The sequence below is a fragment of the Symphalangus syndactylus genome, chromosome 6, assembly GCF_028878055.3.
Source record: "Symphalangus syndactylus isolate Jambi chromosome 6, NHGRI_mSymSyn1-v2.1_pri, whole genome shotgun sequence".
NCBI classification, from domain to species: Eukaryota; Metazoa; Chordata; class Mammalia; order Primates; family Hylobatidae; genus Symphalangus; species Symphalangus syndactylus.
In genome coordinates, this window is record NC_072428.2 from 130,141,195 (window position 1) to 130,154,031 (window position 12,837).

At 38.3% G+C, this 12,837-nt stretch overlaps 1 protein-coding gene across 3 annotated transcripts in view; it reads right to left on the reverse strand.

Moving 5' to 3' along the window:
* Window positions 1–12,837, reverse strand: part of KDM7A (lysine demethylase 7A) — a 94,171-nt gene that overhangs the window by 14,441 nt on the left and 66,893 nt on the right. For all 3 annotated transcript variants that reach the window (XM_063641652.1, XM_055284214.2, XM_055284215.2), the window contains exons 10-11: window positions 9,993–10,084; window positions 7,574–7,663 (exon numbers count right to left, since the gene is read on the reverse strand). In XM_063641652.1, the coding sequence (XP_063497722.1) occupies window positions 7,574–7,663; window positions 9,993–10,084 (182 nt within the window). The remainder of the gene's footprint in view (window positions 1–7,573; window positions 7,664–9,992; window positions 10,085–12,837) is intronic.

A 12,837-nucleotide genomic window follows, 5' to 3' on the forward strand; every position in this document is an offset into this window, starting at 1 on the left:
GATAGTTTGCTCAGAATGATGGTTTCCAGCTTCATCCATGTCCCTACAAAGGACATGGACTCATCCTTTTTTATGGCTGCGTAGTATTCCATAGTGTATATGTGCCACAATTTCTTAATCCAGTCTATCATTGATGGACATCTGGGTTGGTTCCAAGTCTTTGCTATTGTGAATAGTGCCACAATAAACATATGTGTGCATATGTCTTTATAGCAGCATGACTTATAATCCTTTGGGTATATACCCAGTAATGGGATGGCTGGGTCAAATGGTATTTCTAGTTCTAGATCCTTGAGGAATTGCCACACTGTCTTCCACAATGGTTGAACTAGTTTACAGTCACAACAACAGTGTAAAAGCGTTCCTATTTCTCCACATCCTCTCCAGCACCTATTGTTTCCTGACTTTTTAATGATTGCCATTCTAACTGGTGTGAGATGGTATCTCATTGTGGTTTTGATTTGCATTTCTCTGATGGCCAGTGATGATGAGCATTTTTTCATGTGTCTGTTGGTTGCATAAATGTCTTCTTTTGAGAAGTATCTGTTCATATCCTTCACCCACTTCTTGATGGGGTTGTTTGATTTTTTCTTGTAAATCTGTTTGAGTTCTTTGTAGATGCTGGGTATTAGCCCGTTGTCAGATGGGTAGATTGCAAAAATTTTCTCCCATTCTGTAGGTTGCCTATTCACTCTGATGGTAGTTTCTTTTGCTGTGCAGAAGCTCTTTAGTTTAATTAGATCCCATTTGTCAATTTTGGCTTTTGTTGCCATTGCTTTTGGTGTTTTAGTCATGAAGTCGTAGCCCATGCCTATGTCCTGAATGGTACTGCCTAGGTTTTCTTCTAGGGTTTTTATGGCTTTAGGTCTACTATTTAAGTCTTTAATCCATCTTGAACTAATTTTTGTATAAGGTGTAAGGAAGGGATCCAGTTTCAGCTTTCTACATATGGCTAGCCAGTTTTCCCAACACCATTTATTAAATAGGGAATCCTTTCCCCATTGCAGGTTTGTCAAACATCAGATGGTTGTAGATGTGTGGTATTATTTCTGAGGGCTCTGTTCTGTTCCATTGGTCTATATCTCTGTTTTGGTGCCAGTACCATGCTGTTTTGGTTACTGTAGCCTTGTAGTATAGTTTGAAGTCAGGTAGCGTGATGCCTCCAGCTTTGTTCTTTTGGCTTAGGATTATCTTGGCAATGCGGGCTCTTTTTTGGTTCCATATGAACTTTAAAGTAGTTTTTTCCAATTCTGTGAAGAAATCATTGGTAGCTTGATGGGGATGGCATTGAATCTATTAATTACTTTGGGCAGTATGGCCATTTTCATGATACTGATTCTTCCAATCCATGAGCATGGAATGTTTTCCCATTTGTTTCTGTCTTCTTTTATTTCATTGAGCAGTGGTTTGTAGTTCTCCTTGAAGAGGCCCTTCACATCCCTTGTAAGTTGGATTCCTAGGTATTTTATTCTCTTCGAAGCAATTGTGAATGGGAGTTCACTCATGATTTTGCTGTTTGTCTGTTATTGGTGTATAGGAATGCTTGTGATTTTTGTACATTGATTTTGTATCCTGAGACTTTGCTGAAGTTGCTTGTCAGCTTAAGGAGATTTTGGGCTGAGATGATGGGGTTTTCTAAATACACAATCATGTCATCTGCAAACAGGGACAATCTGACTTCCTCTCTTCCTAATTGAATATCCTTTATTTCTTTCTCCTGCCTGATTGCCCTGGTCAGAACTTCCAACACTATGTTGAATAGGAGTGGTAAGACAGGGCATCCCTGTCTTGTGCCAGTTTTCAAAGGGAATGATTCCAGTTTTTGCCCATTCATTATGATATTGGCTGTGGGTGTGTCATAAATAGCTCTTATTATTTTGAGATGCACTCCATCAATACCTACTTTATTGAGAGTTTTTAGCATGAAGGGCTGTTGAATTTCGTCAAAGGCCTTTTCTGCATCTACAGAGATAATCATGTGGTTTTTGTCTTTGGATCTGTTTATATGATGGATTACGTTTATTGATTTGTGTATGTTGAACCAGCCTTGCATCCCAGAGATGAAGCTGACTTGATCGTGGTGGATAATCTTTTTCACGTGCTGCTGGATTCAGTTTGCCAGTATTTTATTGAGGATTTTTTGCATCAATGTTCATCAGGGTATTGGTCTAAAATTCTCTTTTTCTGTTGTGCCTCTGCCAGGCTTTGGTATCAGGATGATGCTGGTCTCGTAAAATAAGTTAGGGAGGATTCCCTCTTTTTCTATTGACTGGAATAGTTTCAGAAGGAATGGTACCAGCTCTTCTTTGTACCTCTGGTAGAATTCGGCTGTGAATCCGTCTGGTCCTGGACCTTTTTTGGTTGGTAAGCTATTAATTATTGCCTCAATTTCAGAGCCTGTTACTGGTATATTCAGGGATTCAACTTCTTCCTGGTTTAGTCTTGGAAGGGTGTATGTATCGAGGAATTTATCCATTTCTTCTAGATTTTCTAGTTTATTTGCACAGAGGTGTTTATAGTATTCTCTGATGGTAGATTGTATTTCTGTAGGATTGGTGGTGATATCCCCTTTATCATTTTTTATTGCGTCTATTTGATTCTTCTCTCTTTTCTTATTAGTCTTGCTAGCAGTCTATCAATTTTGTTGATCTTTTCAAAAAACCAGCTCCTGGATTCATTGATTTTTTGAAGGGTTTTTTGTGTCTCTATCTCCTTCAGTTCTGCTCTGATCTTAGTTATTTCTTGCCTTCTGCTAGCTTTTGAATGTGTTTGCTCTTGCTTCTCTAGTTCTTTTAATTGTGATGTTAGGGTGTCAATTTTAGATCTGTCCTGCTTTCTCTTGCAGGCATTTAGTGCTATAAATTTCCCTCTACACACTGCATTAAATGTGTCCCAGAGATTCTGGTATGCTGTCTTTTTGTTCTCATTGGTTTCAAAGAACATCTTTATTTCTGCCTTCATTTCATTATGTACCCAGTAGTCATTCAGGAGCAGGTTGTTCATTATGTACCCAGTAGTCATTCAGGAGCAGCTTCCATGTAGTTGTGCAGTTTTGAGTGAGTGTCTTAATCCTGAGTTCTAGTTTGATCGCACTGTGGTCTGAGAGACGGTTTGTTATAGTTTCTGTTCTTTTACATTTGCTGAAGAGTGCTTTACTTCCAACTATGTGGTCAATTTTGGAATAAGTGTGATGTAGTGCTGAGAAGAATGTATATTCTATTGATTTGGGGTGGAGAGTTCTGTAGATGTCTATTAGGTCCACTTGTTGCAAGCTGAGTTCAATTCCTGGATATCCTTGTTAACTTTCTGTCTTGTTGATCTGTCTAATGTTGACAGTGGGGTGTTAAAGTCTCCTATTATTATTGTGTGGGAGTCTGTCTTTTTGTCGGTTTCTAAGGACTTGCTTTATGAATCTGGGTGCTCCTGTATTGGGTGCATATATATTTATGATAGTTAGCTCTTCTTGTTGAATTGATCCCTTTAGCATTATGTAATGGCCTTCTTTGTCTCTTTTGATCTTTATTGGTTTAAAGTCTGTTTTATCAGAGACTCGGATTGCAACCCCTGCTTTTTTTTGTTTTCCATTTGCTTGGTAGATCTTCCTCCATCCCTTTATTTTGAGCCTATGTGTGTCTCTGCACGTGAGATGGGTCTCCTGAATACAGCACACTGATGGGTCTGACTCTTTTTCCTATTTGCCAGTCTGTGTCTTTTAATTGGAGCATTTAGCCCATTTACATTTAAGGTTAATATTGTTACATGTGAATTTGATCCTGTCATTATGATGTTAGCTGCTTATTTTGCTCGTTAGTTGGTGCAGTTTCTTCCTAGCCTTGATGGTCTTTACAATTTGGCATGTTTTTGCAGTGGCTGGTCTCAGTTGTTCCTTTCCATGTTTAGTGCTTCCTTCAGGGGCTCTTGTAAGGCAGGCCCAGTGGTGACAAAATCTCTCAGCATTTGCTTGTCTGTAAAGGATTTTATTTCTCCTTCACTTATGAAGCTTAGTTTGGCTGGATATGAAATTCTGGGTTGAAAATTCTTTTCTTTAAGAATGTTGAATATTGGCCCCCACTCTCTTCTGGCTTGTAGAGTTTCTGCCAAGAGATCCGCTGTTAGTCTGATGGGCTTCCCTTTGTGGGTAACCCAACCTTTCTCTCTGGCTGCCCTTAACATTTTTTCCTTCATTTCAATTTTGGAGAATCTGACAATTATGTGTCTTGGAGTTGCTCTTCTCAAGGAGTATCTTTGTGGCATTCTCGGTATTTCCTGAATTTGAATGTCGGCCCGCCTTGCTAGGTTGGGGAAGTTCTCCTGGATAACATCCTGAAGAGTGTTTTCCAACTTGGTTCCATTCTCCCCGTCACTTTCAGGTACACCTATCAGACGTAGATTTGGTCTTTTCACATAGTCCCATATTTCTTGGAGGCTTTGTTCGTTTCTTTTTACTCTTTTTTCTTAAACTTCTCTTCTGACTTCATTTCATTCATTTGATCTTCAGTCACTGATACCCTTTCTTCCACTTGATCGAATTGGCTACTGAAGCTTGTGCATGCGTCACATAATTCTCGTGCCATGGTTTTCAGCTCCATCAGGTCATTTAAGGTTTTCTCTATGCTGCTTATTCTAGTTAGCCATTCGTCTTCTTTTCAAGGTTTTTAGCTTCTTTCAGATGGGTTCGAACATCCTCCTTTAGCTCAGAGAAGTTTGTTATTACTGATCTTCTGAGGCCTACTTCTGTCAACTCGTCGAAGTCATTCTCTGTCCAGCTTCGTTCCGTTGCTGGTGAGGAGCTGTGTTCCTTTGGAGGGGAAGAGGTGCTCTGATTTTTGGACTTTTCAGCTTTTCTGCTGTTTTTTCCCCATCTTTGTGGTTTTATCTACCTTTGGTCTTTGATAATGGTGACCTAGAGATGGGGTTTTGGTGTGGATGTCCTTTCTGTTTGTTAGTTTTCCTTCTAACAGTCAGGACCCTCAGCTGCAGGTCTGTTGGAGTTTGCTGGAGGTCCACTCCAGACCCTGTATACCTGGGTATCACCAGCGTAGGCTGCAGAACAGCAAATACTGCAGAACAGCAAAGGTTGCTGCCTGATCCTTCCTCTGGAAGCTTCGTCTCAGAGGGGCACCCAGCTGTATGAGGCGTCAGTCGGCCCTTACTGGGAGATGTCTCCCATTTAGCCTACCCAGGGGTCAGGGACCCACTTGAGGAGGCAGTCTGTCCGTTCTCAGATCTCAAGCTGCGTGCTGGGAGAACCACTACCCTCTTCAAAGCTGTCAGACAGGGACGTTTAAGTCTGCAGAAGTTTCCGCTGCCTTTTGTTCAGCTATGCCCTGCCCCCAGAGGTGGAGTCTACAGAGGCAGGCAGGCCTCCTTGAGCTGTGGTGGGCTCCACCCAGTTTCAGCTTCCTGGCTGCTGTATTTACCTACTCAAGCCTCAGCAATGGCAGATGCCCCTCCCTCAGCCTCACTGACGCCTTGCAGTTTGATCTCAGACTGCTGTGCTAGCAGTGAGCAAGGCTCCATGGGTGTGGGACCCTCGGAGCCACGTGCGGGATATAATGTCCTGATGTGCCATTTGCTAAGACCATTGGAAAAGCGCAGTATTAAGGTGGGAGCGTCCTGGTTTTCCAGGTACCATCTGCCACGGCTTCCCTTAGCTAGGAAAGGGAACTCCCAGACCCCTTGCGCTTCCTGGGAGAGGCGATGCCCCGCCCTGCTGCGGCTCATGCTCCGTGGGCTGCACCCACTGTCCAACAAGCCCCAGTGAGATGAACCCAGTACCTCAGTTGGAAATGCAGAAATCACCCGTCTTCTGCGTTGCTCACGCTGGGAGCTGTAGACTGGAGCTGTTCCTATTTTGCCATCTTGGAACCCTCCCACTCAGCATTTCCTTCTTTTATAAGGCTGAGTAGTATTGCACTGTGAGAATGTACCACACTTTATCTATTCACCTCCTGATGGACACCTGGGTTGCTTGGTCTATCTTTTGGCTATTGTGAATAATGCTGCTATAAACAGGTGTACAAATACCTGTTTTGAGTCCCTGCTATCAATTCTTTTAGGTATATAGCCACGACTTCCAACTCTTCTAAATGGTTTTCCCTCTAGTTATTTGCCTCCAAATTACAAAATGACATGTTTATACTGTTTTCAGCTTCAGATATTACTGAATTCCTATCATGCAAGATGAAGTCTTAATCCTTTCACACCTCTCTTAAACATGCACATACCTCCCTTTCCTTCAATATTCAGTAAATTGGACTCAGTAAAAATTATTGACAACCCAGCGCCACATAACACATTGTCATTACATTCCCTTATTCAATCACTAATTGATTCCCAAATTATCCACTAGAAGAATACAAACATTCAAACACATTTGGTAATCTAATAATTGTGTATTTTTCTCTGGAGACATCTTTCCTGGATAGGATTGCCAGATAAAGTATAAGACACCCAGTTAAACTTGAATTTCAGGTCATAACAAATATGGATCCTTTCATTCTTCTGATCCATCCTGGACTGACTGCTCTCTGGACCAGTTTAATTACTCTTCCAAGTGTATTTTACCACTTTAAATTTGTAATACTAATTTAGAGTTGATAATTTTCAGAGATGACACCCCCATTTATTTAACTATTGTTTTACTTCCATAAGTAAAGATTTATAGTTTTTTTCATATAGAATCATACCTTTCGCAGTAAGTTTATTCTTCATTTTGGTTATCATGCATGAGATTTATATATGTATAAACTTACATATATCTTTAAGATCAGATATATGACTTTTGATACTACATCAATTTAAATGTGGTTACTGTAACAGTTTAAAAACAGAACATAATTTTCTCCTATATCTGAACACATTGAGAATTATATAAACTATTCTATCCATTGATATTAAACCAAGCATTTTAATATTTTGTAAATGTATACCTCTTTCCATTCTCCAAACACAGCCCTAATGTAAGCTGTTAAATCATCAGCTGGCCTCCATTCCTCCACCTAATTTCCTCTCAATTTAAGCTAGACACTAACAGAACAACCTTCTTGAAGAATTACTTTAAAACACCCTTTCTTAAACACCGAGAATAGCTCTCAATAAATTAAAATATCTAATCAGATTTTATGAGCTTTTATCAAGGGGCATTTACCTAAGCATCTCCTTGCCCCACTCTACTGCTTATCATCCCTCTCTCCATCCCAGCTTCCCTAGCTTGACTCATTCACCTTACATTTCTTCTCTTGTTCTAATTACATAAACATGTATTCCTCTCTGGGTAGCTGAAATTAACTGGATCTGAAAGTTCTACTGTTTATACTCTGTATTTTTGATTTTTTTTTTAAGTATCCTAAAGTAAACTAGTAACTGTTTCCTTATTACTTCATTAGAATATTATAAATTTCTCTTAAGGACTTCAGAAGCCTGAAAACCTGAGAAAACTCCAAAGACTCAGCTCATTATATGTCTTCTAAGTGTGTAAGAGTTTTTAAATATTTGTAGAGAGTGGAATAGATCCATTTGCTTCTCACAGCAGATAATAATCAAGCATTTACATGACAGTTTCCACTCTTACCTCTATTGCTCGAATTACTTTAGAAAGTTCTTTAATAAGGTGTCCAGGTCTAACATTGTCTGGAATTTCAAAGGCATGTTCAGATACAAGCTGTATTTGGATTAACAAAAATAAGAAAACCAAAGTTATTTACACTTTAGTATGTAAAAACAAATTTACTAAACCAATTTTTGGATTCTCTAGACTGTTACAGACATCACCAAATACTAGTACGTCAGGTTTCAGAGTTCGTGTAGCTAGTATAATGCCTTCTAAGGAGATTCTCATTAACATACAAAATCCTCTTAGACTGTGTTAAAAACAGACTTGTCTCACAGTGAATTTTGCTTTATATTGAGTAGTAACCTTGTACTCTACTCCTTAAATCCTACTGTAATTCTACTACTACTAATTCGTAAAGTGACAAATTAAGCTTAACATTTAATTCATAATGCACAAGGATTTTTAAGGAGAACACAGACACTAACGTAATCCTAGTTTCTCTTGGGAAGTCTAATTTGAATAAATTTTTGTACTTTTTTTCCTTTTAATAGTCAAAAGCAAAATAGGAAAAAGATCCCATCAACAGGAAAGGGGAAGGCCGGGCGCGGTGACTCACGCCTGTAATCCCAACACTTTGGGAGGCCAAGGCTGGCGGATCACCTAAGGTCAGAAGTTCGAGACCAGCCCGGCCAACGTGGCAAAACCCCATCTCTACTAAAAATACAAAACTAAGCCAGGCGTGGAATCCCAGCTACTCTGGAGGGTGAGGTAGGAGAATCACTTGAACCCAGGAAGTGGAGGTTGCAGTGAGCCGAGATTGTGCCACTGCACTCTAGTCTGCACAACAGAGTGAGACTCTGTCTCAAAAAAAGAAAAGAAAAGAAAAACCTCTAAAGGGAATTCTGATAAAGTCACAAATTTGAGAATCACACATCTAAAGCCTTCAGTAGGAAACAAATTATACAGTTTTGGCAACATATGCTTTGTTTTGTTTTTATCTTGTTAAACAGTTTTAAATTTGCTTATGGCTTTCCTTGTCACCTAGAAAATAAGGTCTTTCAGAGTGGAGGACATGATTTTTATTTTCCTGAATGCTTCCACACTATTGTGCTCTGGTAGATATGTGGCAATGATAATACAGTGAAAAGGGAGTATAAAATCATTGAGGCAGTAACCTATTAATTACTGTCTCCCAGTATTTCTTACGTGCAAGATTTTTATTTCAAGGAGACATTCAAGAAATTAATATGGACACAGCCAGGCACAGTGGCTTATGACTGTAATTCCAAGACTTTGGGAGGCCAAGACGGGTGGATCGCCTGAGGTCAGGAGCTCAAGACCAGCCTGGACAACATGGCGAAACCTCATTTCTACTAAAACATACAAAAATTAACTAGGCGTGGTGGTGCACGCCTGTAGTCCCAACTACTCGGGAGGCTGAGGCAAGAGAATCGCTTGAACCCAGGAGGCGTAGGTTGCAGTGAGCCAAGATCACGCCACTGCACTCCAGCCTGGGCAACAGATCAAGACTCTGTCTAAAAAAAAAAAAAAGAAAAGAAATTAATATGGACATGTATTTTCATCAGCTCACATATGTATGTATCACCTATTAAAGTATTATGTGCAAAGTTCCATGGAGTTATAATAAAGATGAGAAAGACAGTCCCTGTTCAAGAGCTCACAGACCCAGTTGAAGGAAACACAAACATATTACTTTATAAACATTTGTTTTAAGCCCATAGGCACAAGAAATATAGCATGGATGCATAAGGGAAGGAAACACTAATTCCAAATGGAGATCTGGAGGTGGTGGGATTCAAATGCAAACAACTAGCTCATATTTTCGTGAAAATGGAAAGCTCATGCTTGAAATTTGGTCTCTCCTTTCCTTCACTTTTACATAAATCTAACAGAGTGGTAAAGAGCATAGGCTTTGCAGTCCCAGAGATCTAAGTTTTAAGTCCTAACTTCACCAGTTCTCTTGGGCAAGTTACTTAACTCTTTGAACCTTGGCTTTCCCATATGTAGAATGGTGGTACCAATAGCACCTAGACCTCACACAGTTGGCTTGCAGGATTAAATGAGATTATGTGTATAAAGATTAAGCACAGTGCTCTCAGCACACTATAGCACAACTGTAAGAGCTCAATGTTATTTATTATTCTATATCTGTATGCTCACTTCTTAGTCAATTTCCTAAATAAACTTGAATTACTTTCTTTTCCAGATTGAAGATTAAAGACATAAATACTTTATTCTCATAAAAGAAACCAGTACATTTGTATATACTGAATAATAAAATGCAGGTTGTATATAAAGCCTGATTTCTATTCCCTCAACTACTGGCATTCACACGTGCTGCCAAAATAGCACAAGGACTCTGTTTTCCTAATCTTGTGACATAAAACACAGTGATTTCACTGTTGAAACAACTTACTTCTTTTTTCATCCATAATTTTAAAGCAGTATGCAGTGCTTTCACTCCCTGTACTAGGTAAGTTTGAGGCTGGAAACCATCTTCTCTCAGTTCTGTAGGAATGGAAATGGGGTGAGAAAAAAAAAAGTTAAAATGTTCTAAAGTTAAAGGGATTAACTTCAGATTTTGAGTAGCCACCAAATATAAAACTATATAACTTCCAAATTAATAAAAAGATAAAAAGTGAAATATGAAACAATCAATTCAAAAAGACAAGAAACAGAATTACATTAAATGTAATTTACTAAATACTCCAGTTAAAAGAAAGACCATTTCATTGGATTTAATTTTTTTTGTGTAGAGATGGGGTCTCAGTATGTTGCACAGGCTGGTCTCAAACTCCTGGCTTCAAGCAGTCCTCCAGGCCTGACCTTCCAAAGTGCTGGGATTATAGGCGTGAGCCACTGTATCTGGCCAGATTTTAAAATAAGCTAAATATGCATACATACCATATTAACAAATATAGAAAAGTTTCAAATAAAAGGATGGGAAAAAGATACCAAGCTTCCAAAAGAAAGGGGGTGTAACTGTCATTAATAAAGGGTTATTTCATAATGACCAAGGATTCAATTCACCAGAAAGACGTATGTAACCACTTAGAATTTGTACTCAATAACATAGTATTGAAAATATAGAAAACAATTAACTAGACAGAACTACATGGAGAAATAAACAACTCCACAATCACAGTGGAAGATTTTCAAATATTTCTCTTGGTAAGAGACAGAGTAAGTGAACTAAAAACAAAAAAATCCCTAGGCATATATTCAATTTGAACAATATAAAGCTTGATGCAATGGCCATAAATAGAATATCGTACCCAGCAACTGCAGAAAACACATTCTTTTCAAACACACACAGAACACTTACAAAACTCATCCATATTCCAGGACCATAAACAAGTCTCATCAAAGTCCAAGATCTAAACCATATATATGTTCATAATGCAGGTAAGCTAAAGAAAGCCTCTATGTTTAGAAATTAAGAAATGCAAATATTAAAAAATAGACTAACATTTGGATCAAAGAAAAACACTGGAAATCAGACAATATGTTGGTTAAATAATGAAAGCATATCAAAATGTGTTGTATACTATACATACAGGGAAATGTATAGCTTTAAATATTTATGTTAGAAGGCTGAAAATTAATGAGCTGAAGATGTACAAAAAAGTTTTAATACCAAAAAAACTGATAAAAATCATAAGCCAAAAATTAACAAAACAGCAAACAGAGCCTCAGACAAGTTCTTAAAAAAAAAACCACAAAATTAATATAAAGAGAAAACAGGCACAAATATCCAGTATGGAGAATAGAAATAATGTCATTACAAATGCCACAGATACTCAGTAGGTAAGAGGGTAACATGAAGAACTTTCTGCCAACAAATGTCAAATTTTAGATGTAATTTCTAGACACATTTTAAGAAAATAATTTATACAAATGAACTCAATAATTAGTTAGTAAACCTTTATGGTCCTTTAATCACTAAAGATACTGACTCAGCAGTCAAAAATCTTCCCACAAAAAAAAACTATAGACCCAGATCACCAGTGAGTTCTATTAGTCATTCAAGAAAATCATTCCAATCGTACACAAACTCCTCCAGAGATGAGAAACAGAAGGAACAATCCCAGCTTTTTGTCTGAGGCTAGCATAACTTTCATACCAAAATCTAACAAGGACAGTATGAGAAAACAAAGCACAAGCCAATTTCACTCATGTGCCAAAATCAAAAAAATACACACATATGCACACACTCATATGTAATATGTAAATATATATAGAATGTATCAAATGTAAACATATAGGTAGAATATAAACAATATACTAACCTAATGGTATATAAAAATTATAGGTTGGGTTAATATTAGAAAATCAATTAATATAACCACTAAATTAAAAGGTTAAAGACGAAAGATCATGGAACTTTTCATATATGCAGGCAAAGCTTTTGATAAAAATTAAACTACCACTGATCATTTTTTAAAAGAAAGGAAAGGCCGGGCGCAGTGGCTCACGCCTGTAATCCCAGCACTTTTGGAGGCCGAGGTGGGCAGATCATGAGATCAGGAGTTCGAGACAGTCTGGCCAACATAGTGAAACCCTGTCTCTACTAAAAATACGCAAACAATTAGCCAGGTGTGTGGTGGTGTGCGCCTGTAATCCCAGCTACTCAGGAGGCTGAGGCAGGAGAATCGCGTGAACCCGGGAGGCAGAGGTTGCAGTGAGCCAAGATAGTGCCACTGCACTCCAGCCTGGGTGACAGAACGAGACTCTGTCCCCCCCCCCCCCAAAAAAAAGAAAGGAAAAAACAACCTCTTAGCTAGCTTAGAATAGACAAGCACTTGATAAAGGTTATCAATAAAAAGCCTACAACAAAGGTAATAATGGCAAAAGACTGAAAGCTTTCCTTCTGAGACTGGGAACAAAGATAGAGCTGCCCCCCTTTGCCATTTCTATTCACTATTTCCCTGGAGGTCCTAGACAACCCGGTAAAGCAATGAAAAAAAAAAGATATAAATATTAGAAAAGAAGGAACAAGACTGTCATTATTCAATGAGGATGTATATGACTGTGTATTAGAGAATTTAAAAAAAGCCTCAGATAAATGATTAAACAATAGATTTTAACAAGGTTGCTAAAATCAGTATAATAATTAACTGCTTCTATATTCCAGTATCACATGGTAAGTTGAACCATATGAAATTGCTAATATTTGACTATTTTTGAAGTACAAAACAGAAATTTCATGTGAGTTCAACCATATGTATATACATAGTAATGACTGATACGGTTTAGATCTG